Source organism: Ambystoma mexicanum, chromosome 11, assembly GCF_040938575.1.
Source record: "Ambystoma mexicanum isolate Mex_15411 chromosome 11, UKY_AmexF1_1, whole genome shotgun sequence".
NCBI lineage: Eukaryota > Metazoa > Chordata > Amphibia > Caudata > Ambystomatidae > Ambystoma > Ambystoma mexicanum.
This window is the reverse complement of record NC_090934.1, coordinates 221,997,873-222,024,527: the sequence shown is the minus strand read 5'-3', so window position 1 is coordinate 222,024,527 and position 26,655 is coordinate 221,997,873. Positions and strand designations below refer to the sequence as shown.

Below are 26,655 nucleotides of genomic sequence, written 5' to 3'. Positions count from 1 at the left end.
TAAACCTAAAGATGATCGTATTGTGTGTGTGAATACCTTTTCTAACCGGAGCTTTGAGATCACCAACATCATTAAGAAGAATTGGAAAATCTTTCAAACGACCTCCCCCTCTATGAGTGTGCCGATCTTTGCTTATAAAAGGAGCACGACGATAGGTAACAGGGTTAGTAACAGCAAACTTAAACCTATCCCTACCCAGGAACCCAGATTAACCACCCTATGGAGTCTGCCTGAACCTACCGGTCACTATCCTTGTGGCTCGTGCAGGGTCTGTAAATTGACCTCTAGATCTAAAAATGTAGATGTTGGCCTGTCAAAGCTCTGGACACAGAAAAACTTGACTAACTGTAACACTGAATTTGTGGTATACCTGATCACTTGTAAATGTGGACTGCACTATGTAGGGAAAACAACCCGCAAAGCCAAAACTCGTATCATGGAACACCGGAGCTGTCTCAAGAACAGTACTGAAAATGCCCCCATGGTGAAACATTTCAATCTTCTGAAGCATCATCATGAGGATTTCAAATGGACAATATTGTTATCACTTAAAGGATCTAACTATGCCACCCGGGAGAAAAAATTGCTTTATATGGAACAAAAAATGATACATACTCTGCAGAGTGATATCAGGGGTCTTAACGAATCTATTGAATGGTACAACATATAATCGCTTACTCACTTGATCCCTGACCATCGTTTTTTGTAGACTGTGTGCTACTTAGTGTACTAATTCCTTGTCCGGTCTGAGCCATTCCATGATGGCTGCCATGACTAACCACTTTGCTCTACATCTCTTTTCTCTTCCAACATAGTTGTAGGACTACTGTATTTCCCTGACTACCACTCACACATCGGTCGCCCAGTCCTGCTGCACTGCTGCCCGCATAACAGACGGCACTCTCCGTACGATCCACACAGCACTAGCGCTGGCGGCAGGATTATATCCTGGGGCCGTCGGATTTGGTCACGACAGACACTCTTTCTACCAACTTGAAGGTATTGCCTGTTGGGTAGTTGTTTACTTTTGAGTGCCACTAGCCGCCTTCTTTCTGTCTTCTATAAACACACGAGATTAGAGACTATACCTTGAACTACCTCTTTAGGTTCTAGTCACCGACTTTTTCTCAACTTCTGGAATTATATGGGGCACATTGTGGATAATTCGTTGGGTCTCTCAGCACTGGGTTTCTCTCACCCGGACACCTTTTCATGTGTTTTTTTATGCGATACTAGTTTTGCTATTTGCTAAGCCTAAGCACATATCCTGCTTTCATAGTGAGCTACTACTCAGCGCTCATTTGGATGTTTTTTCTATATCCTAGGTAGGAACGACCCTCAGTTCTACACCGCCTACTACATTTCGAGTAGAGAGCACCCACAGGCATCAGTGGAGATATTTATTTCCCTCTATTTAGATGCCTTGGTTCATGTATTTTGAACATGCAACAATAATGGCTAATTTGAAGCTCACGTTTTGCGCTTTTTTTGTCTTTTACTTTGCAGATGCTACGAATACTTCAAATGTCATCATTTCGTTTTTGAATGTTGTCTTGGTTACGTGGTCACCTGTATATCGCCTGATGAATGTTCCATAATAACTGTAGGAACTGAAACATGTCGAGCTAATACTCTGTACTGTCACCAGAGTTATTAAGTTTTTGACATACTGATTCTAATTACTGTAGAATACGTTGCACTTTCTGTAAAGCGTACCTCTTGATGTTGAGTGTATCCCTGTTTTTGATACACTGTCAATTAGCTAATCCTAGCTTATCACGTAACGACTGTTTGATATATGTTAAAATGTTTATGAATAGTATGTACTGTGGACCACACTATTTAATCACTTTTTAGGTCATAATTGTATTAAATCTGATGTTTATCATTTTAACCACGACTGGTCCCTCTGTGGCTCTCCCAATGGGAGCTTTTTATATGTGTGGCATCTACATTATAGCTCTGTCTCCTCTTTAAATACGGATCTTTGTCCTCCCGGACTCAGACAGAGTATACGTTGCTAACCTATCTTAGTTAAACGTATACCGGGTTTCCTCCCCCATTTAAGTTGTTGCACAATCCACACCGCCTTTCAAATGGGGCCTTTTTCAACTAATTTCTGTTCTATATGATGGCCCGTAGGACGAGGCCTGTACAAGTTCACAATACCAAAGCTGCCACGCCCAATACAACCATTACCTCCAGAGCCACACTCTTTATTGCAATATCACAATTCAACATTACCATATCACAAACGAATCAATTGTGCCGGTGCGGATTGGCAGGAGGTTCTGAGCTTCCTTCACCCATATGTGCAGCTCTCCTGTGGGCGGTAGGCCAACACCTGCAGGAACAAGCAAAGCATTACAACGGGGTGGGAGACCCGCAGGAGGTGAAAGGTGGCCTGATGGGAGCGAGCGGGAAGCTTACGAGGGGAGACGGAATTGAGTGGTGGGCTGGAGCTATGAGCGGAGATCAGAAGGGCCAGGGAACAGTAAAGTTTATTCTGACGGGGTAGGAGCGAGTCGATAGCGAGCGAGTGGTGAAGGGTAAGGATGAGAAGAAGATCTGATGATGAAGTCGGGGGCCTACGTACACGGATACAGATTCAGCAAGACGGAAGGGTGGCGTGTAGAATTGAAATCCTTGGTGATGCAGTGATTGTGGTGTTGGATTTAAGTATTCATCGAATGTGGTAAAAAGAAAATGATTGAGGAGTTTAATTTACCCCAAATGTGGTCTGAGAGAAGGACCAGTGAGAATGTACAGGTTCTCGCCCCGCAACAGACTTTAAAAACGTAATGGCAACATTTGCTGTATCTTTTCAGCTTCAAGTCCCTCACTGACCAAAAGCTGAAGAGAGACAATCCAACACCTTAGGTCAGCAAGAAAGATATACCCAAGAAACAATATAAACGCCTGTCATACTTTCACAGGAAGTCTAAAATAAGGCCTTGATTCTACCAGAAACTACTCCGCCCGAGACATCTAAAGGATATTCACTGTTGGACAAGAAATGCAAGCTGTGTACTAGTGCAACGAGTTGTACACGCCCAGATGTACAAGTAAGAACTCTTCATTGCCACCTTATTTTGTCAAGAAATAATACCAGCAATACATTGGCTCCAACGGAAATAAACTTTAGGGCTTAAGTCAATGAGATACGCCAAGACCCACTAAGAAAGATGAGGGAGAGAGTGAAAGGTGTGTGCGCATGTCTGAGTAGTCATTGTGACTAATATTTAAAGCCTAATGTCCTCCTTGACGAATTTTGACAAGTGTGGCTTACCTAACCATTAACAGGCTTAAAAGCGACCACAACTGAAAAGTCAAATGAAAATGGAAAAAGGGAGAACCAGAAATTAGAGAAATGGAAAATGGTGGACCAGGGATTGGAGCAATGAAATAGTGCAGCATAAACGTAAAATCCAATTTGGGGGAAAGCTGGGGAAAGGATACAGGGTCCAAGAAAATGGAAGGGAGGACATGCAACAAAGAAGGTGTGAAAAGGGCTAGTAATAGGTGAGGTAGAAGCAGTCAAATAAAGGGAGCAGGGTTTCACATGAACATAAAAAGGGAAACGAGTAATACCCAGAGTGCAAAATACTAAGTCCAAGAACAGAGAAAGGAGCAGGTGTTACCTTCTGATCCAGCTGGGACGAACTTCAGGGACAGCACAAGCCTGCCCCGGCTGCATTGGACAGCCGACGTCAAAGGGGTCTGTTGAGATTAGAAGGAACCTTGGTCAGAGAAGGCTGCAATGAATGCCACAGGGGTTAAGGAGACACTGCATGGAAAAGTCCAGTAGAGTAGAGAGTTGTACTGCATGGGCACGTCGGTAGCAGGGTAGCACCAGATGGGAGTGTCTGGTAGTGTGACGGTGCATGGGAATGTCAGAGACAGGATGGCAGAGCATGGGAGGATTGTGCAGGGTGGCACAGCACTGAAGAATCAGGTGGGGCAGCGTTGAGTGGAAGAGTAGTCAGTTGGGGTAGAACTGCATGAAATAACAAGATAAATGGTAGAAACTGACAAGTTGACAGCATGGGAGAGACCAGCATGATGGCAATGTATTTATGGTGCAGCCATGGTGGCCTTGTATGTACAGAGGTTCTACATGTACAACCAGAGATCAGTGTGCATGATTTACAAATAGGAACTTTCTGACACCCAAAATGTGAAGGATACCTTTTGACACCCAAAGAACTGTGGACATTATTAGATACTGAATGGGTGGTGGATACTGAGGCAGAAGAAATATTAGAAAGGGTTCACTGCTGAGAAAATGTTAAATCTGGTTTTGTCAATCACACTTAGCTAGTCAACTTTTAGTTTGATTCCTGTTAATCGTATGAACAACAAATGTGAGTCTATGTCTAGTGGGGGTATGGAGTGAAAGTGGGATGGGGGAGAGGTGAGGTATGGTGAGGATCCCTATTAAAGAAACAAAATCGTAGAACGGGCAGGAGTTGAACTAAAGGTTGACGAGGTAAGTGTGGTTGATGAAATCATATAGAACCATTACATCTACTTTTTCGAAGACTATACCCAACGAAGATTTGGGAATCGTTGTGACAGCAGACATTTCATAGGTTGAGAGAGGGGGGGAGAGAGAGAGAGAGAGAGAGAGCGAGAGATAGAGAGAGAGAGGGGTAGATATATATATATATCTGAAGGCTCCTTGTGTTTCTCTCACCCGGGGTTGAAGGTTGAACCAGACTGGCTGCGTTTGAGTCCAGTCCCAGGATCCCATCTCAATTTCCACTTCACCCAGAAAAAGGTTGCGCCCCAAGGAGTCGTGATGCCACACTGACAGGTTCAGGATTCTGCTCTGAAGATCAGACTTTTCAATCTTGTACTGTGCAGACAAAGAACAGGACTCTTAGTTGTGTGTACTTCAGCAAAGCACAGGCCCATGAGGTATGACAAAGAGGGAGTCAGTGACGCAGGGAAGGGTCTGGACATATGGAGTCGGTAAACCTAGGGGAGTCAAGACACACAGGGAAATGGCGATAAAAAGATAAGTGGGAACTTGGGACTTGTTTGCAAGTCTAGACCCCTGTGAGAGTTAAGACATTCGGGGGTGTTGAGAAACAACTGAGAGTTGGGATTCACAGGGACGTTGGGACACATGGGGCGGTGGGACACATGACTGAGGGGGCTAAATCGGGGTAAGGATGAACAAGAGAGCTGTGATTTATTGCTGGAACTGGGACACACACAAGGAAACATAAGACATACTTCAGAATTAGATAACATGCAGGTGCTGGACGAAATGTATATGAGGGTGTGCGCTCTCGAAGGCAAGGTTACGAAAAGATATAAGTGCACGGCACCGAGTGATTTCATGGCAGAAAATTCACCACGCACGTTTTTCAGTGCAGAATATTCATTGACAAATTCACCCACAGTACATAATTTTTAAAAAAAGGTACAGATAGTAAGTTTATGAAAGGAGCTAATGTTATTTTAAGGGTGGGGTTTGGGAGCTAATTAGGTCAGCAAGGGGATGCCTTCAAATGTTGCTGCTACCCTGAATATAAACATGGTGAAAATTAAAAAAACGAAACATTTAGGGATAAAAAATGAGTGCTAACACCTGGGGAACACCGTCCACACAAGAGAATAAGAATACATTTGGAAGTCGGAAAACAGAGGTGTTCGGAATATGAAACCGTTAGAACATGTGGCACAGGTGGAGACGTCGGGAAGATGAAACACGTGGGGTGTCACAGCATATGGTCTAGCTGCGTCACCTGGGTAACAGAGCCATATTGTAGGAAATCATGACGTAACCACTAGGTTCTGTGGCTGATTAATGCAAATCATGTTGCAGCATCCTAATAGTCCTGAGGGTGCAAGTAGCCAAGTCCACTGAAAGGTGGTTGGGAAGCCCCCCACACAGGCCTTGCATGGTAGGAGTCACCAACTATTCCCCCGCCATATCTGGATTTTAGAAGGCCCACACTCAATATCCCAACAGATGGACACCAAAGAGGCAGGAGGGAAGATGTTTCACATCAAATATGTCCAAAGAAGTGGGGTGTTGGGTGTAGTCCTTTGTACATTTATTACATTTTTGGCCCTGGTAATTGGACCAGGGGAGGCAGGAATCAGAATAACTACTGGCAGAGCGCAGGAGATGTCTCTGAATATCGCTGGAGAAAGTGGAGGAGGTCATCATCTCTACTGTGTCCACCAATTCTAGTGTTAGCATCTCCCGATAGCTGACAAAAGGCAACAGCTCACCTTCAGGGTCTCGTTGAAGAGGGGGTCCAGGCATCTTTTCTTCACTCTTGTCTTTCGCTTACTGAGTGAGGATTTATCTGGGAGGAGGTAGGTCTTCACATAGCTGGCGAGAGAGTAAGATGAACGACCAGTGTGAAACGAGTGCAGGCCAAATAGAGATCAGTGCCGGAAGATAGTCATAGAGAAAGAGTGCTGGAGGAGTGACGTGAAGACCAGTCAATACTCAGGATCAATATGGAAAAGGAATGAGAGTATGCATAAAGCACTAAACATGGATTTGATTTCTAACCCCTAACATTTGATTGGAACCATCAAGATGCAGACCTCCAAATCTGTAGCTCAGATATCTGCTCTAAGCACGGGATCAAAAGCATATTGGACCCAGAGATTAGATATGTGTTCCCACCCAAAAGATCAGAACACGAACCCACAGATCTGATCTTGGCTCGCTTAGCTTGCATCAGGAGCATTCCAGAAATCATTGGCCCTAGCTTTGCTCCCTAACCCCGGGATAAGAAATGCGCTAGAGCCCATGGGTCGGAGCCCTGCTCCCTTATCATGCATACAAACAAACCCAGAAACCATAGGCCATACATCAACTCCTACATGCTCCCTATAGCCACATGATATGCACCCCAGGACCCACAGGTCAGAACTCTACCAGATCATAAGCAACCAAAAACTCACGGGTCAGATCTCTGCTTCTTGGCTTCAGCCAGGTCCCTGCACTGAACGATGAGGATCATCAGCTCCTTCTTGCGGGAATCATACTGCAGGGAAAACTGGATGCAGCCGCGGACCTCCACACTGCCAATATCGCCATCACTGTACAGGCTCATGATGCTGCCGCTGAGCTACACTTGGCAGAAGGACACTGGGATTATGGTGAGTGTGGGTCAGGGCTAGAGAAGGACTACAAACAGTGAGTGGAGCAATCTGAAAACAAGGCCTAGGCAGGTGATGGGAAGGAGAAGGAGATTCAAGGTCCCAGTAGAGATGCAATAGTAACCCAGCCCTAGAACAGTGCGATAGGTGTCCGGTGCAATGATGTGATAGAAAAGGAGTGCTAATAGTAAGAGATTAGCAAACCAATGCTAAGAGGAATGAGATAGTAAACCAGGCTAAAAGCAATAACACATCAAACCAGGACTAAAAATGATGCAACAGTATACCAGTACTAAGGGCAACGCGATGACCAGCACAAAGGGCAGGCTTAGTCCAGGAACCTGCGGCCGGGTGTTATTGGCCAGATGGAGAAAGGCTGGCGCACAGAGGGCACACACACAGCAGAGAAGGAGGCAGCAGGCGAGACACCTCAGTCCAAGCGAAAGATGGTAAGCCTAGGCAGTGTGTTTCCTGAAAGTTCTGTGGGTCACGTGAGCAGAGTCACATGACCAGTTGATTCTGGAGTGGTTGGAGGTGCTCGGTCAGGGACTCAATGCTGGGTGGTGTTGGCCGAATAGAGAAAGTTGTGACAGCGAGTGAAATGCCTCAGTCCAAGTGGTAGATGGTAAGCCTAGGCTGTGTCCTTCCTGAAAGTTCTGTGGGTCACGTGAGTATAGACACATGACCAGTTGATTCTGGAGTGGTTGGAGGTGCTCGGTCAGAGACTCAATGCTGGGTGTTGTTGGCCGAATAGAGAAAGCTGGGACAGCGTGTGAAATGCCTCAGTCCAAGTGGTAGATGGTAAGCCTAGGCTGTATCCTTCCAGAAAGTTCTGTGGGTCACATGAGTATAGTCACATGACCAGTTGAGTCCGGAGCAGTGGGAGGTGCTAAGTCAGGGACTCAATGCTGGGTGCTGTTGGCCGAATGGAGAAAGAGTCAGGAGAGCAACTGCTCACGGCAGGTGACAGCAGGTGGGTCTAGCTTCCCGTGGTTCGTAGAGGCTTTGTGGCACTTGAATAAAAGAATTCGCTTCTAGAGCACAGATCTGCAAACTTAATTTCCTCAAGGTCATTCCTAACAGGAATGAGGAGTTATTTAGATGGAGGAATGGACCCTCCAGGACTGATGAATTTTCATGCTAAGGCTAGCAAAAAAGGGTCCAGCCCTCCATCTAAAGAACCAGGGGTCAAAACTTGACACAAAGATTTCCCCATACCTATAGCAAACACCTATAACCAAATATAATCGTGGATACAAGAAAATAACTGCAACTACAACAGCAGAACGCCAATTTGCCTCCTGATGAGCCACAATTATATAAAGTGGTGAAGCACGTGTAGAGGACTGAGCATTAAGGCTGTCTGAAGGATTATTATTTCCTTTTTCCCCCCAATCAACCTACCTTCTACTTCTGTGGGTTTTATTGAAAGCAGACCCAGAGATTTGACTCCACCTGACACCATAAACTACCTTTTACTATTGGGCAGACACAATACAAGCAGCCAACCAGCGACAGCTTTGAAACCAACACTTTCTTTTCTCGCCACAGGTTTGCTAGATGTCTGCAACTACCTGCTAAGCTAGTAAGTAGTTTTACAATCACTGCTGTATCCAAATTGTAGGTGATTCCCCATTTACTGCTTTATCTCAAATTTAGGTGTTTTTTTGCCTCTTCCCAGGTCTCTCAAATCTAAGTGTTTTCTCCTTACTGCTGTGTATTGAGTTTGTGTGTTTTCCAAACTTCCTTGGTCTCTCGGATCTGGATGTTTTCTTCTTGCTGCTGTGCTTCAGGTTTGGATGTTTTCCCCACTTCCCGGGTGCCTCGGATCTGGGCCTTTTCTATTTATTGCTGTGTCTCAAATTTCAGGCATTTTTTCCCACTGCACAGATATCTCAAACGTAGGTATTTCTCCATGGGTGTAGCCCATTTGTGTTGATGAGCCATATCTTTTAATTGGCTTATCTGTGTTAGGGAGCAATATCTCGTAAGGACGGATCATGGGGCACAGTGAACACATCATCCCTGGGGGAACCCGTGGGGGTGGTAATAGATGCACACCCAAATGTATGACAGGGCAAGGGATATGGGACACAATCATAACAGCGGGGGTAGGAAAGGGTACTGCCACTAACCAACCCCACTAAAAACTTCTGCATAGATTCTTCAAAGTCTGAACTAAATACAATCATACCTCTACAGCACAACAAACCGCACACTCTTCACTACACCACAACAACAACAAAACAAACCACACATAGCCTTGCCCAACAGCACATGATGTCTACCAACCGAAAACACACCTACGCTCAGTGTACGATATCAACCGAACTGAAGCTGCCAACAGCACAGCACAGCTCTTGTGTGCTTTTCTCCCACTCAGTCCTACTAACCTACCCCCCCCCCCTCCCCTCTTGCTTTACAGATCTGCCAGAGCGCCAAGAAACTATGCAGGTGGCAACAGGGCGTTGTTTAAGAACCTTTAACATAAGAAACCACGTTTCTGCCAGCCTCCCTTCACCCAACCCACCTTATTCTCTACTCCCTGACCCTGCAATACCCTCCTGCCCCCAAATGGAGCACAAATGCAGTAAAATGCCCACAGCTGAATGCAGAGAAATGGCTGAGAGGAAATGAGGGGGTGGGGGGATACCTGGTCCCCTTTGGGAAGATTGGACAATGCATTCCAATGAGCCCAGTGCACGGGCCACATCCACAGCCTCTCGTCCAGCACCAGGACAATGTGTAAGGTAATGGAATTTAGGAGGCATGGTAACTGCAAACTCTGAAAGAGTGCTGGATCAGAAACAACACCTAATATGACTCATCTTGATCAGGAGTCCGGAAGGCCTCCCAAAACCTGCTGCCCAAAACTCCCCTCTGAATTAAATTCCACGGTATAGACAGGAATTCTTGAAATTCGGGGAGATTCCCCAGGTGTGGAGAAGCTTGCATGTTAAGAAGTTGTGCAACCAGACCTGACTACTTGGCATTGATCAGTAAGTTGTCCTGGTAGGGAAAGCTTGCATAGTGTCGTTCCTCTGGTGTGCTTCCACCACTCCAGCACTTTTGTAAAGATCTTCAGGGCTGCGTTAAGTCGGAAGGCAGAGAAGTAAACCAGTAGTGGCACCCCTATGACGCAACATCGATATCTCTGGTGTGCCACAAGGGCAGTTTTGTGGAAATATGCATTCTGGAGGCCCAGGGATACCAACCACTGTCTCCCTGAGAGAGCCCTTGGAACATCAGGACCAGAGTCCCCATTGTCAACGTCTCTTTCATCAAGAACGTGTTCAAGAGGTAAAGGTCTAAGATTGGCTGAAGATTCCCATTCTTCTTGAGATAAGAAATGGCCTTGAAAACCCACCCCTTTCTAGATTTATATGCGGAATCGGCTCAATGGCACCCTTCCTGGAATAGTTTAGCAACCTCATGGGTGAAAACGGCATAAAGAGGGACGATTGGGGGAATAGGATTCATGGAATGAAAGTGAGTCTTTGGAAAAACTACCGGCAGGACACACCAGTCTGCGATATACCACTCCTAACTCTACAGGAACCTTGAAATCCTGCCTCCCAGTGGTGATTGAAGTCTCCCTGGATAAAGCCATTTCAAAATTGCTGACCCTAATGGCTGGGAGGGACCATTAAAGAGTGTCTATGATAGGACCACAGCTCCGGCTTCCATGAAAACGCCTCTGTTACAGAGGCTTGTGGGGCTGTCAAGCATGAGAAGCAGAGGTTGTCAGCCTTGGCGATGTTGCTGTGGCCATGAATGCTTTACCATTTCTAAGGAGTCATCAGCCTTGGCGCCAGTGGAGGATCCTATCACAGGGCATGTCCATCAGCTGGCAAATAAAATGTAGGTCTTGATAGTTGGCATCAGATGCCCACACCTGTACCAAGTAATCAACAGTGTCCAGGATAGATCTGTGCTTTGCAGCATTGCTACAATCCATACGAGCTTCTAAAACTCGTCTGGCTTTTGCTGGACCGCCTACTTTGCAACGTCCCATGAGGAGGGACAATAAGTTGCAATGGTTGAAGGGGCTTTAGCTGCATGAAGTGAAGACCCAGGCCAGAAATATGTCCTCATTGAGAATCTAACATCTTGGACTCTAGCATGCAGAGGAAAGCATTTAGGTTGCGTCTAGCATTAGAAATCTCAACCGAAAGAATTTAGGAGGTTGCGGGTTGGCGGCGCATAGCAATTCTCCAGGAACGGGGCTATGCTTTTCTAATCCTTCCTGTGGACGGGTGGTGCACATTCAGGTCTTTCCCAGAACTGAATCACAGGTTTCTTTAGTTACCCCCCGCCTTAAGATAACCTAATTTCAGTAGTCGGAATCAAGGATGCCCGGCCATTTCGGGGCCATTTTAGTGCAATGCACTGGGTCACCAACCTCCTTCAGCACCTGTGGTGCCACAGAGACAGGATCCGGATGCAGTAATGACTCAAAGAGAGAGTCCCACAGGAGTACAGTGATGGGGAATATGCCACTCAGCATTGTCCAATGAATGATCAGTGGAAGGCTCAACAGAAGGTGCCAGAGCCTTCTACTGGCATATGGCGAACACTGACTGTTCTGGCCGAGAAGAGGTATGATATGCGCCTATACACAAGCGTTTCAAGGCACAACGAGGCAAGGGAGGGGGAACAGAGGGAAGACAGAGACAACGATCTTACTAGGCCAGGCGACATTGAGATCGCTCAAGTGCAGGGGAAGGGGCAAAGTGCGGTGGGAAGGGGAGGGGCAGTGAAGTACATGGGAACGACAGTAAAGTAAATAGAATAAATAAAGCAATAGGTAAAAGTGCGCCAGCTGGTGGCCAGTGCAAGGGTAAGTGCAGACATCCGGTGTCAAGTGCTGGTGGGGGGCTGTAGGGATACAGAAACAGTCCCCAGTGCGGGGGATGCCAGGAAGCAGTGCAGGGGTGCTACTGGCAGGGGAGGGGACCTGGGCCTGAGATCAGAGGTGACCAGTACAGTTTCAGACAGGAGATCAGCAGGGGAGAGGAGGAGAGAAAGCAGAAGCAAAGAGTTAAGTTTTGAGGTGCTTCCAGAACCGGAGATGGTTCTCCTCGCGTTTCAGGGAGGCTTTTTCAGAGGAAGACCCCAGCCAATGAAAGAGATCTACCCCCAACTCGTTGCTTGGAGAAGCGACTGACTCAGAGGGAGTTGGAGGCGGATGAGCAAAGAGCTCGAGAAGGAAGATATTTAGGAAGAGAGAGTTGACGGTATTGAGGCCTCAGGCCCCAGAAGGCTTTGTGGATAATGCATAGGGTTTTGAACGTAATCCTCACAGCCACTGGGAACCAGTCCTGTTCTGGATGAGTTACAGAGGGCGGAGAGTAGAAGCAGGCAGATTTAGAAAGAGGCTGTTGCAGTAGTCCAGCCTAGAGAGAACCAGAGATCTGGAGACAGTGAGCTTCTGGGGAAAGGAGAGGAAAGGAAGAATACCTCTGAGGAGGTGCAGCTCGTAGTGTGACTTATAAGAGACGTCAGAGATGTGAGGAGAGAAGGAGAGTGGGGTGTCGAAGATGACCCCAAGGTCTTTAGCCTCACAAGTTGGAGCAGGAAAAGGGCCAAGAGAGGCCGGCCAGAGAGTGACAAGAAAGGAGGGAGCAGGTGTGCTGATTAGGAGAATCTCGGTCTTACTGGCATTAAGGCAGAGATCATTGGCGGCACACCACTCCTGGATAGCAGACAGTCAGAGATGAGCGAAGGAGAAGTAGTGGCGGAAGGGAGCCTGGAAATGAGTTGAGTATCATCCCCATAGCACGGTAAGTTGGGCCAGAGAGCGGCAATGCGGTGGGCAAGAAGTGCCAGGTATTTGTTGACCAGCCAGGGGGAGAGGTTAGACCACTAGGCAACACCATAGGTAGAGATAGAGATGGAGGAGAGGAAAGACACAAGTTGGACCTGGGAGGGTCGATCAGAGAGGAAAGAGGTCAGCCAAGCCAGGGCCTGATCGTTGATACCCAGGTTATCACAGAGACGGTTGAGCAGGATGACTGTGTCAAAGGCAGAAGAGAGGATAGAAAGAGTATCTTCCATTCCCCACAGGCCAGGATCGGTTCCACCTCGGGCTGTGGACGCTGGGTCCTATGGTGCTTTCTCTTGGAATCGGAAGATGGGCGCAGTCTTGAGCAGGAATACTCTCCCCAGAACCTCCACCTCTTAGCTTTCCTCTTTTTTTATATGTTTTGGCCGGGCAGGCTTCTCAGCTGGGGCCAGAACTGGGACACGATACTGTGGATGTGACGGTTTGTGCGTAGACTAGGAGGACCAATAGTGCAACCTCTGCTCCTGCCTTTATGGAGTGCCGCGAACATTTTTGCAATCTGCTCCTGGCGAATTGTAATTGTAATGGGTTATTTATAACGCTCTTAATACCCAGAGGTTTCTAAGCGCAGAGGGGGGATCGAACCTGTGTTGCTGCGCGTCATCTTGGTTCCAAGTTGAAGGTGTTGCTCCTGAGCTATTCTCCCAAACATTCAAATACACTGCCTGTCAGAGTATGCAGATGTAGGAGTCATGATCCTCCCCAGAGCACCAAATACAGCGCATATGTGCATCTGGCACAGACATCTGCAGGTAAAAAGTATTAAATGCCTAGAGAAATTCCCTTCTATAGAGCAGAAACTAGTTTGACATGGGTTATTGGAATGGGGTGTGAAAGTGGGCATCTCTGATTAACCCCCTCCTCACCTTTCCAATGTAATGCACAAAAGGGTCAATATTTTCCCTTTTCTGAATTAAGAAAATGATCATTGTCCATTTTCACCATCACATTGAAGGAGGAAATTGACATAATTTGTTTTAATTGCTTTTGTGGTTAAACTGATAGAGGTGGTATTTCTGGAATACTGCCATATGTAATCCAGAAATACCACCTCCCCCACTGGTACATTTTTAATAGGGTGGACATTCATAAATACTACCCGCAGAGCAGGTATTTACCACCAGTGTTATTTCTGTACAAATGTCTTTGCATATCTGAGTGAGGCCCTGAATCTATTCTGATACCGTTTAGTGGCAGGTGTTGTTCCATTGCCTATTCCTTGTGGATAAGAATGTATCTATTTTTTAATTAAAGCCTTTCCCACCCCAAATGTTTCTAGTGTCAAATCGATGGTGAAAGAGATGACAACCATCTGGAGAAAAGTCAGTCTCCCTCCTTGCACACGCTATTCATTTCTCACTCTTGGATTAGACAATTTAAGAGGATTCACTGTTGGCGTTCTATGCATGGAAACTCTAGTTCTGGGGTGGGGTTGGACCAGCAATGTTTCTTTTCACTGTACGTGTTTCTGCATCCACTATTGTCACATACTGGCTTCCAGTGGCCAGAAGTGCAGAGTGCAAAGTCCTCTGTCTAGTCCACCCGGGCTTATTATCATCAGCGGCAGACTATCTTCGCGATCGGTTTGCTCCCTGCCTTCCAAGTCGAGCTCTCCATTCTGGCAGCGCTTGCCTAGTCCTGGTTCCTAGGTTTTGCCTTTCTAGGCTGGGGGGCCAGGCATTCTCAATTGCTGCTGGCAGGTTGTGGCCTGCACGCTCCTTAGATGTACTTAAAACCATCTGGAATTCAGACGCCTTCTGAAAACGCTGCTCTTCTAGGCCTGGACACGGATTGACCATTCTGTTTGTTTCCTAGCTCCAAGATGCCTTTGGGCGAACAAGCTCTTTACACAATTAGATAACATAACATACAGGTACTGTCTGTGTCACCCTGACCACTTCCAAATGTATTTCCTCACCTCCATTTTGTATGCCCCTTCCCTGCTTTGTGCGTCCCCGCGTCCCGTGTCGGGTCTCTCTGCACCTCTTGATACTGTCTTTTTTTCCCCTCCTTCCGCTGCTCTTCTTTCATTTTCCTCTCTCTGCAGGTGTCCCCCAACCCCTCCACACCCGCTCTCCCCAACCACCTTTTATAACTTCACCTCCAAGAAGAGGATGAAAGGATTTGTGGTGATCGGCTTGCAGGCTGAGCTATACCTATGCTGCAAGACACATCCGCCATGGAAGATTTGTCAGAAAAATGCTGACTGCGAAAACGTGACCTGTTTCTGTGGCGTCTGTTAAATGGGAAGGTGACTCGGTATTATTAATACTCTTCTTAAAATCTGTGCATGAAACATCACGCGCCACTGGGAATTGTTTGGAGTCTATACCCTGGCTGGCGTGGATTCTCTGGTGGATGAGAAGAGCTGCCTCCCTCGCCTTGACGTCACTTCCCCTGGGATGTGCCCCAACGCGCGCCAACCCACATAACGATGTGAGGAGTTTTCCTGGTCTCATCTGTGACATGACATGTTTTCTTCATTAAAGCTCTTGTCACATGCAGAGCAGGAAAATGGGGTCCTCCAAGTGTGGACTATTTGATGGGTGGAAATGATTTCTTTGGGGATAAAATCTGAAAGCTGTCGTTGTGCAGCTAATGTGCATTTACCCTGGTGCGTATTCTCTGGTGGATGTGAAGAGGGGTTCTTCACTACAACGCTTCTCACATGCAGAGCAGGAACATGGTCTCGCGCCAACGTGTCTCTGATGTATTAGACGGTTTTGGAGAGAGACTTTACATGTTTGTAGAAAGTTCATCTTCGGTGTGGTTGTTTTGGTAGATGAGAAGGCTGTCAAAAAGCTCGCCTCCCACCCAAGGCCAGGAATAGTGTTGTGTACTTTGTCTGCTGGATGAGAAGGCAACTAGTTTCAGTAACGCTCTTCTCACACATGGCACAAGAGCAGAATGCTGCCACCCCCCTCCCAAAATGCCCAGTGAAATATTCTCTCTGGTGTAGAATGCCATGTGAATAGAACGCTATTCTACTCTTGAACAGGGGTCGCCAACCTCTTTACCATCCCCACAAAGTATAGTGAATGCGGAGGGATCACATTATCTGGAGAGCCACAGGTTGCCCACCTCCGCTCTAGAGGAACAGTTTCTGCTCTCTTTCAACCTCCGTCTCACTCTGTGGGCCTCATTACGACCCAGGCGGTAAGGGGTTAACGGTGCCGTAAAAGGTTGCGGCGCCGTTAACCCCTTACCGCCTAATTACGAGGTCCCTTTGCGGGTCCCTACCTTATTACCAGCCATTAAGGATTGGACCCGCAAAGGGACCTTGGAGTTATTACGTTACCGCAATTTGCGGTACCGTAATTACCGCTTTCCCTATTCCCATTGAGCCCTATGGGGGCATAAATGGGAATGGGGAAGGGCCAATGGTGAATGGGGAATTACCGCCCCGCCAACCTTGGAATGGGGCGGTAATTCCACCATCCTCCATGGCGCAATCGTTAAAATACAGGCGTCAACCATGGCGCTGGTAGTGCCATGGTTAACGCCTGGGTCGTAATGACCCCCTCTATCTCTCTTTTCCACTCACTCACTGTTGCTTTCACCCTGCATCTCTCTAATGCTCCCATGCTCCCTTTTTCATATATGTACTTCTCTTGCGGTCGCTCCCTTCTTACTGGCTCACTATCTTTGTCTTTCTCTAGAATTAGCCTTTTTCTCTCCATCCCCCAACCATACAGCAGAATTTCTGCTTTTCTCAAACAGCCCAAAAGGATTATTGTTTGCCAAACATTTTCCTCTCATATTGTTTTTTCCATTGTTTGTTTTTTTAAATTTCTGTCTTTGCTTTATTTTAAGCCTTTCACAAAACAAATTAACACATTTTAATGCAATTTGCAAACAAATATACACATTACCAAATTCATATTTGTACACCTCATAGTTTTACATAATCTTCATAAATATCTTCGTATTAAGGATATTTAATTTCTAGAATGCCAATTAAAAATCTTACAGTAGCCAGAATGAAGGATATTTGTTTATGATGCCATAGGCGATGTCTGGTTAGAATATCAAATCATATAAAAAGACCTTAAAAACCATACGAGTAAACTTCAATCAAACAGGAAATTCAATTAAGAGATTTTGATGTGTTTCCATAAATACATTTTTTTGACGAGAAGCAAAACGCGGAATCTCATTTTTGTGAGATTTAACACTGAGGTCCTCACGAGTAGTAAGTAAATTCAACCTAAAAGGCATACACCGATTTTGCCATTTATGACATGGAAATGTAAATAATCGTGAATCCTATACAGAGGTGTTTCCTCTGCAGCTACTGGATCATATCATTGATAGGTGCTTACTTTTTTTGTCTGACACCAGTCCAAATCTTTTATAGAATTTGTGATTTTTTTCAGGATTATCAATCAACAATTGTAAAGTTGCATTCAAGCAAGAAAGCAGCAGCTCAGATTTGGCGCACCGTGGATGAAATGGGCGGCAGCAATCCTTCTTCATATGAGTTCTTCAATCAAAGAAGAGTGTTTCCAGTTGTATTCCTAATCTTCCAATATAGCATTATAGATCTAATTTGGGCTACAGAAGCCAAAGATGATTAGCCAAGTTCAAATCGCAATACCACAATCGGCAAGCAGCTTAGTGAAAAAGTGCTAGTCTCTGTATTAAGCCTCCCCGTTAATTCCAAAATGTCTCCTTAACATTCTAAAGGATTTCTGATCCATAAAGAGTCAGGGAATCACTTTTGATTTACAGAACCTGTTCCCATTTTTATGCGCCACTCTTCCCCTAACCCCACACCCACTCCACCTCCTCTCACCCTCTCCTTTGGCCCATTGTCCTCCCCTTTTGATCACTTTTTATTGACCTTGCCCGGACCCCATTCTATTGTCAGAGGCATCAGGGAAGTCGACAAATTCCGTTGGTCACATTTTTCTTGAAAGTGACTGAACACAGTTCTAAACACTGCAGCAGAGCATGTCTTCCTTCACACATGCTGTCCCTCACCCACCCTGCTCGTCTACCCCCACCCTGCCGTGCCCACATACCGTGGTGGAGCCCAGGCTCCTCATGGAGGAGCTGGTTTTCAGCGGGATGTGGTGCGAGTCGAGGCCGTTACTGTTCTTCATGATGGGGGCGCTCCTCTGCTGGTGGTCCAGTTCATCGTCGCTCTGGGGTGAGAGGAGAAAAGTACAGAACATCTCATGAAAGACAGCATCCCTTCCGCTACAGGGGAACAAAATGGCGGACAGGGAATGGGTTGGAAACACATGATGGAATGCCACGCAAAGCACAGTGGCTAATGTTGAGAAACCCATTCGAATCCCTAGATGTTATGCATAGGTCGTGGGGTCGTAGGAACTGAAGGTGTCCTCAGCCACTGCGTGTCTCTCTATCTATGTTCTTTCGGTCATCTCTTTCCCTCATCTTGAGTGTGTACCTAGTCTCCGCAGAGCTGCTTCAGTGACGCATTGAGAGGGGTGCCCGTAGGTTGTGGGAAATGCATCCCTTAAGGCCGGCTTCTTGGATCTGCGGCGGTGAAATATAATGCTTAGAAGCTTCCAACCATAGCCCAGCAGGTAGGGCCAGTAGTTAACATAGACTTAGGGATGACAATCCAACCTGCTTCCCTGCACAGAGACTATGCTTTGATTATTCCTCTTGAAAGTATAGCTCAGCAGCAACGTGCTCGCCTTGGAGGCAAGACGACGCGCAGCACCACAGGTTCGATCCCCGCGTCCACGTGCATTATAAATAACCTATCATGTCATGTCATCTTCCAATCATGGGTTTATCGCTCTAAAGCTCTGACTTTTGGTTGCCATGCTCTGATAGCCCAGACCTTCACACCTTTCACACTCCCCATGCAAGTACCGGCACTGCCATCTTCTCTTTGCAAATCAAGGCTTTTCCTGATTCTCCGCACAAAGCCATTAAAGAGAATGTGAGAGTTCACATGCTCTACTCCCCTGCATACATGTTAGAAAAGTGTGGGATCTATGTACAGCAGAAGAGGAAGGGGTTAATCTTGTTTTCTACCTTATTCTCAGACTACATCCGCCTTATTGTAGGGGCAAGACGATTGAAAGGAGATTGAGAGGGAGTCACAGTTGAGGGAGATGCAGCCCCCAATCAAAGCAGGTTGAATCCCCAATATGACTTGGTCGTGTCCCCTTCTCAAAGAGATTTCCAGGCGGCGCGTCCTTGTAAACTGAGCATGGCACACACAGAACAGATATCTCCTCACCTCTTGCAGGCAATTGCAACCACTTAGCACGACAGCCAGCTTTTGTCCTACTGGAGCTAGAGAGCTAGACCCCCTGCATCTTAAGTACCTACAAACTATGGCCAGTCGCCCAGGGGCATCTTAGACATATGCCCAGATTGTAGGCAGGCTCACAGTGGTGCATTACGAAAGAGGTGGATAATTGTGCTGTTATCCCTTTTAATGTTATTATTCTTATTTGTTTTTTGTTATTCTTATCTTATTTGTGTGTGCAAGTTGTGGGAGTTGTGATTTGATTTATACCGCACTTCACTGACTCCGAGGCTTAAGAGCGCCGACATACAAACAATTACAAAACAAATAAGTATCCTACTAAGTGAACACAGAATCTATAATACATAAACAAGTGAAAACGGCCACAGGGAAAGAAAAAGATGAAAACAAAATATGTTATATTTCTCAATGTCACTGGGCCTTTTAAGATCGTTGTTTTGTTCTCCCCTCTTCCCATCCCTTGCCTTGTCGCACTCAGAAACTATTTTGTACAAGCGCGATATAAATACAATATCAATATCAATGCAATATCCATAACAAATAGGTCAATTTAGGACAGTTCTTAATTTAGGAATTGGTGTGCAGATTTGTGATTCTATTAAAAAACAAAGGTAGACTGCTAGGGCCACATCCATATAACAATGCAGTCAGTGTTATCAGTGGAACACCAATTGTTTAACTGTATCCTCCGAAGGACTTTCAGGTCTTGCGTTCTAACACAATTAGAGCCCACTTTTTGATTGAGCCACCATAGAATTTTGTTCTTAAGTGCCTCCCTGGATTCCGTAATTTCTCAAAAGCATATAGCAACCCTTGCATGCGTGGTTCAGCAACACGCTTACTGTCTGTCAGTATTAATTCTGTTCAGTGGCATTTGTATGTCTCAGGAAGCAGCACGGGTGCATGCCATCTTGGAGGTGCCAGTTTCGGGGTATCTCAAAGCTCTTTGGTCCTCATGGGCTTGCGTATATGGTCAGTGCTCCTTTAAGCCACCAAACTGCCTCTATGGGCGACCCAACGGTATGTAGAGTGATCCTGATGCAGACTGCCTTTTACAGGGGAGGGGGAGGGGAGCCACCATGAGAAAAAAACAGGACTAATTTATATTAATTATTTATTTTAATTATTTGTGCCTGTGGTTATACAACCTTGCACATGCGAAAATTTTACAATTGATATCATTTCCAATCAGTATCACAGTAATTAAAAAACAGTACTTTGTTTCACAACAGCACTTTAGATTATTAAAATAAATGTGTTAGAACAATCAACATTTAGTGGATAAAAATGTAAAATATTAAACAATAAAATAATCTATGGTTTCCCATTTAGTCCAAACTTTTTAGTGGGTCATGAGATCCCCTCCTTAGTGCAATCTGATAGCAGATTAAATTAATCTGTCTCTAACCAGATTCCATATGTGGAATGCGGCTGCCGTTATCACAAGTGATTCGGCGCCATATATTGCCCTCCAAAACTGGTCTGAGGTGTTATTGCGAAAGGCCCCATAGCCTTTTTTATAGAGCTCATCCAATGGACCGCAGCTGGTAAGACCATGTCTCACTGTTTCCACATCCATTATGCCAATTCTGCAAATCCGATCCTCTCTTGGAACAACTGCCCACTCTCCCGTATTACTGAATATGGGAAGAAGATCCAAACGTAAGTATACAATAAATCGTATGAGATGGGGAGAGTGGTGTGTGGTTAGATACTTGCGTGGGCTAACTTTGAAGCCACCCTGATGCGTATAATTGTCTTATTTGGCCGCAAGCTTTGCCAAGCAGTCAATGCGGTCATCTTCCCTAGTTTTTTTCACCCGTCTGGAAAGGTGGAACTCAATGAGGCTATGTGGAATGATTGATATACCAATTACATGTAGGTGATTGCCCACCATACGGTCACGATCTATAAACCAAGTGCTTTGGAATGCATTGTCTGATGTTTCACGGCAGCCCTCAGCAACTGATTGTTTGTTTCATCAGAGAACATTATGTTGGCCTACAGTCTGCATGCCACCATTTTCCAATGGGCTATTAAAGATGGTAACCCAAGTTCCAATCTTATTGCCTCAACCAGCGTGGCACAATGTAGACAGAGTAGCGATCATAATATTTTGCCCTCAAGGGGCATCAGCCATTTGACGACATTTTCCGGATACGCCTCTAGTGCATAGAGTATGGATGGAACTACTGCGATCTTGTAAGCTCGAACCATCGCCTCAATTGAGCCACCACCAATCCTATTGATGATTTTACGAAGAACCAGCCACTTCTTCCAAACTTTGGTTTTGATACTATTGTATAGGGATTTACCAGACTGCTAATTAGAGAGCAGGATGCCCAAGTCATTATATTCGGCCACTTGCTCTATTCGTGATTCACCTATCCACCAGACGAAGCTATTATTCTTGGAGGCCTGCTTTCCAAATACAAGAATTTTATTGGGGTTCTAGAAAGCAGGGCTGTATCATCTGCATAAGTGAGACAGTGGAAGGGCTTGGAGCCATAAGTAGGCAGATGACTGCTGGCGTCCCTTTCCAGTTGGTGCGGAAAATCTGAGATATAAAGGTTGTATAGCAAGGTGGCCAACGGGCAACCCTGTTTTAACCCTTTGTTAGTAGGAAGGGATTCCGATCTATCTCCACCTTGTGATAGATGGATTCTTATTGTCGTGTCGAAGTACAACTTCTTCAGGAAGTACAATAGTGAGGGGTCAACGCCCCAACCACTAAGCTTCCTCCAAAGTCTGCTCTGACTAACCGAGTCAAAGGCACCTGTGTAATCAACAAAACAAACATACAGGGGAGACTCCTTGTAATGCCAGCATCAGATATCAGAGTCTGGATAACCCATATCAGGTGGGAGGTAATGTTTTTCCTGAATCCTGTTTGTGTATTATGAAGCTATCCCTTACCCCATAGCCCAAGTTGTCTACATTCCCAGCCAAATTTTTGAAAAAGATTTTGGAAGAGCTATCCAACATAGCCAACAAACGGAAATTAGAGGCAGTCTCCCGAAAGCCTGACTTGTGAACCAGAACCAGGACCGATTGCTTCCATGACCCAGGAATGTTGCCAGTTTCACAAATGTGAGAAAAAAATAATGACAGAACATCGGCCCAAAGGGTAGGATTTTCCTTGAGGACCACATTACTCATTCCATCTGGGCCTGTGGCAGCTGAGGCTTTTAGTGACACTATAGCTGCCTCCAGGTTCATTTGTTTTAGGCAGTGCCAAGCCCAGGTGTCTTTCATAGATTGGGGTTGGGTAGTGCCAGAACCTCCCTATTGTCTCAATAACCATTCTTTATGTGGGACGCCGAGGACTCCTCTGAGACAGCTATGAGCTCATTCATTGCAGAGCCAGCCACCGGGGAGCGAATAATATGCCAGAACTTCTTTGTGTCGTTAGTTTGAATCAGTTTGTTAATATAATTCCAGCTAGCACTGGCAGTGCTCAATTGATGGTTGGCCAGCCGAGATTTGTTGCATTTCTGGATGTGTTGGCTTTCCAGCTTCCTTGCTGTCCAATCTAAATCCACTTGTTTTGGGTCAATCTCAACTCCCTGTTTCGCTCCCTTTTCTTTTTCGCAATCTCGATATCGAAGGGCCCCAGTTTGGCATCCCTAGGGCTGAATCTTAAGAGGTGTCCGGAGGTCTCCTGACCATACAGTCTTACTAGGCCATCCAGCCGCCAATCATTGGAAGGTAAGGTCAGGACTCGAGGTGTATGTAAGCTTGCAACCTTATGATTGAATTTCCTAATATTGGAAGTTGGCCAGCGAAGATGATTACTCTGAACACTGGCCTCCAGGTTTATCCTTAGAATGTCCTTTCTCGTGGTGCCCACTGAGAATGACATAGAAAGGATGGCATGATCACTCAAGTGGGTTGGTGATATTTCTCCCACCGGATTGCACTGCAACATGGCATCATTAACAAAAATGAAATCACTCCTACTTGTGTGAGTGCCATTGGAGCATGTAGGTCTAAAGCCACCCGTGTACGGTAATAGTGGATGTACATCAAATTCCAAAAACATTCCACACCAGTTGCTTCTCCCCCCTTCGTGATTTGGAGATAACTCTTAAAGTCCCCGGCAACAATTATTTTGCTTTTCGGGTTCTGTGACATCAATTATCTCAGGCAGTCCTAGACCGATTTTATAAATTTTAGTGTGCAGCTGCCCTCAAAGGGGGGGGGGCTGTGATACAGTGTAATTAGGAGGGAAGGGCACCTATCGAAAGGAGGGTGTGACAGAACCGCACAGAGAAGATTTAGGTGGGATCAGCTGGCCGGAAAATGTTTTATCCCTTACTCGACATTTGCCCCATGCAAAGACCTCCCTTTGGATGAGCAGCAGTTGGGGGTCCTAGAGAGGCTAAACAACAGAGTATACCCATCCAGATCAAACCTACTAGTTAGCCAAGTTTCCTACAACATAAAGATGTTAGCATTCTTTAACTTAGCAATCCCTTCTAGGTTGACAGGGAATGAACTGTGACCACGTGTGTTCCAGGAGATCATGCTTAATTTTCCACTCAGAAGAGGCTTGAGTCATTGCACAGAGTAGGGTATGGTCAGCCAAGTGCCTAGCACACGACCCTCTTGCCTAGGCAGGGCCTTTTTGGAGATATTTCACTGGGGACCACTCAGGTGGCACTTTGGCCTTCCTTCATAGACCTAGTTCATAGACAGTTCTTTATATGGTTGAAAGATCACCACGTCAAAGCCCAACCCGGCCAGTTCATTAGTGTGTCTCCAGATCAATTTGGCCGTCTCAGGCACGAACGTAGTTCCCAACACCCAGTTAGTGGCACTACCTATCCGTGGTAATTCCAAAGATGAAATATCAGGAGATGTTAGCTTGGATAGGGGCGGGATAAGGTTGAACAGTTGGAAAAGCCATAATCGATTGAGGAAGGGGCTCGAGTCCGAGGGATTTTACTTGACTATTTTCACATACCTCAAGCCCAAACCATGGTGTTCAGGCAATTTAACTTGCCCTGTTGCCTCTTTTCGTTATTGCAGTTGTTGCACATGGGGCAACCAAGGGAGTTGGCTGTCATTGCCACAATTATTAGAGGGCACTGTAAGAAGAGCCGGCGGCTGAGGATTTTGTTGGTGGGTCTGAATGGTCTGTCCAATGCCTGTCTCCATCATTCTTTCCTGCTGCTGGCTAGACCCAGATAGGTGCCTCTGCCCAACCAGACTAATTAGTATTGGACCTGCTCCTTTGTCCAATTCCAAGCATCTGTTTCCATTATTCGATTTATTAGATGTTGTTGGGAGTGGAGGGGAAGTCGCGGTGCACTGGGTTCTACCAGCACTGCCAGAGTTTATCTTGTTATTTAGAGTAGAATCTTTGCCAGGCAATCTTTGCACCACATGGCCCTTCTTTCCATGCCCTTTGGTTACCATAGCCCATCCATAAAGGGGCCATGGTGCTCCATAGGCTGTATCTGGTTTTCCTGGTGCCCATCAGGATATGCGCCAGGCGGTCAATCTTGGGGGACAACTGGGTACGTAAAGCTGGTTAGAAAGGGTAGGGGAGGTGAGGAGAGGGCGGTGCGAGGGGTGCCCCCTCGATGAAACTTACAAGGGATCAAGACAAACACCCCCACCTCAAAGGAGTGGAAACAAGGAGGCACAGCTCAAAGGACCCTCTCGTCCCACTTTCACTGGACTTTATTGGGCTCACAGTTCTTGCGTATGAACGCTATTGAAACACTTGTGTATAGGCATGTTATAAATGCCATATCATATCATATATCAATGCGATCTTACCACATCATGACTTAGAACGCTTGGGTGTGGGTTGCGCCAGACTTCTTCTATCCTACCCAGCGCTGGCTCCAGGATTCAGTAGCCCAAAGCCAACACTGCTGGCGATGCTCAGCTGCAGCTCTCCCTGCTGCTCTTTGCTCTCTACTGGTCTCAGTGGGCGAGGAAAAGACCTCACTGCGTCTTCCCTGAGGTCACGCACTACGCCGTTAAGCTTGTCAAGCCGCCCCACGATCAACCACTGGCCGCTTCCGACAAGCCGAAATCATTTCTGTAAACCGTTTTAAAACCCAGGATCTGAGCAAATTTCGGAAATTAGTCGACAAAACAAAAAGCAACAGTTATTCTGATGGTGAACACAGGAAGTGAGGATAACTGTTGTGCGTCATTTCTCAATTGAAACTATACTGCCTGTACTCCCATGATGCATTGTGATATAAAGGGGGTCCACTGTTGAAAACCAGTTAAACAGTGGTGCAGAACATGCAGCCTTTGGGTCGAATGTGGGCCTTCTGCGCATTATTTATGACCCTCCAAGGCACATGAGTTTCATGGGTATTCCGAGAAAATATTGGGGAAAAATGCAGAATGCATGTTTACTGCGCATTGGTCAGTTACGAAAATACCAAATCCGATTTTACCGATTGAGGGGAGTGGGGGACGCAAGGTTGTCTCCTGCTCCCCATATTCAGTAAAATCATTTTTGGAGATTGCGGGGATGTCCACCGCTTCCATTACATGGATTGCAGGGGACAATAAAGTTCCACAAGAAAAGAAAAAGGACCCTGAGGGAGGCACCAGTTCCGACCCACGCTCGGAATAGGGAACTGACGTTGCAGGCAGAGAGGGGGGTCGAGACACAGGAAAGAAGTGTGCCGCCGAGAAATAAGAACAGGTAAAGGGGTAGCAGGTATGGGGATGCGGGAAAAAGTGATGTATGTGATCACTGCACAGTGCCATTTTCGGATTCAACATCTAGGTCGTAGAAATCGCGGCCCGCGCAGTGATCACATGGATCCAGTTTCATGATTCGTTGCTTGGCCTAAAGTCACTTAGTCATGTTGGGTGTGCAAAGCCTCTGTGGTCCAGTTTATCTCTTTGCATCAGAATACGTGCAGTTTCACTTCTACTAAAAAACATAATTTCATTTGCAAAATACTCATAAATAAAATTGGTAATGCCATTAAATTGCACTGTATCAAGTGTTACAGTAAAAAAAAAAAGTAATAAACAAACAGTACGGCTTAAAACCCAGGCCTGTTTTTAAACTCAAATTTGCACACCCGCTCATTTTCATGGATAGCTCGGCCCACTATATGAGACTTGTGTGGTACATTCGGACCTGCACCTAAACCGGTTGTGCACCCCTGCAAGAGAACAAAGGGATGAACACATTCAAACACCATGTAATGTGCGGCAACCACTTGTGAGGCCCAACCGCCAGGGAAACTGCTAACCAGGGAGGTGGGCGATTGTGAAAGTCTCTGATGCTATAGGCCTGAGTACCAAATCCGGTGTCTAGAATCACGCGGACTGGAAAGACGCAGATGCCACAGGCCTGAACAGCAAATCCAGCGTCTAGAAGCATGCGGACTGGATCGACGCGGATGCCAAAGGCCTGAACACCAAATCCGGC

At 46.1% G+C, this 26,655-nt stretch overlaps 1 protein-coding gene across 4 annotated transcripts in view; it reads right to left on the bottom strand.

Annotated features, from left to right (window-relative positions):
• Positions 1-26,655, bottom strand: part of SYTL1 (synaptotagmin like 1) — a 288,286-nt gene that overhangs the window by 45,263 nt on the left and 216,368 nt on the right. For all 4 annotated transcript variants that reach the window (XM_069622898.1, XM_069622895.1, XM_069622897.1 and 1 more), the window contains 6 exons: positions 18,004-18,126; positions 6,937-7,103; positions 6,250-6,352; positions 4,697-4,858; positions 3,642-3,720; positions 2,245-2,344 (listed from right to left, as the gene is read on the bottom strand). In XM_069622898.1, coding sequence (XP_069478999.1) covers positions 2,245-2,344; positions 3,642-3,720; positions 4,697-4,858; positions 6,250-6,352; positions 6,937-7,103; positions 18,004-18,126 — 734 coding nt within the window. The remainder of the gene's footprint in view (positions 1-2,244; positions 2,345-3,641; positions 3,721-4,696; positions 4,859-6,249; positions 6,353-6,936; positions 7,104-18,003; positions 18,127-26,655) is intronic.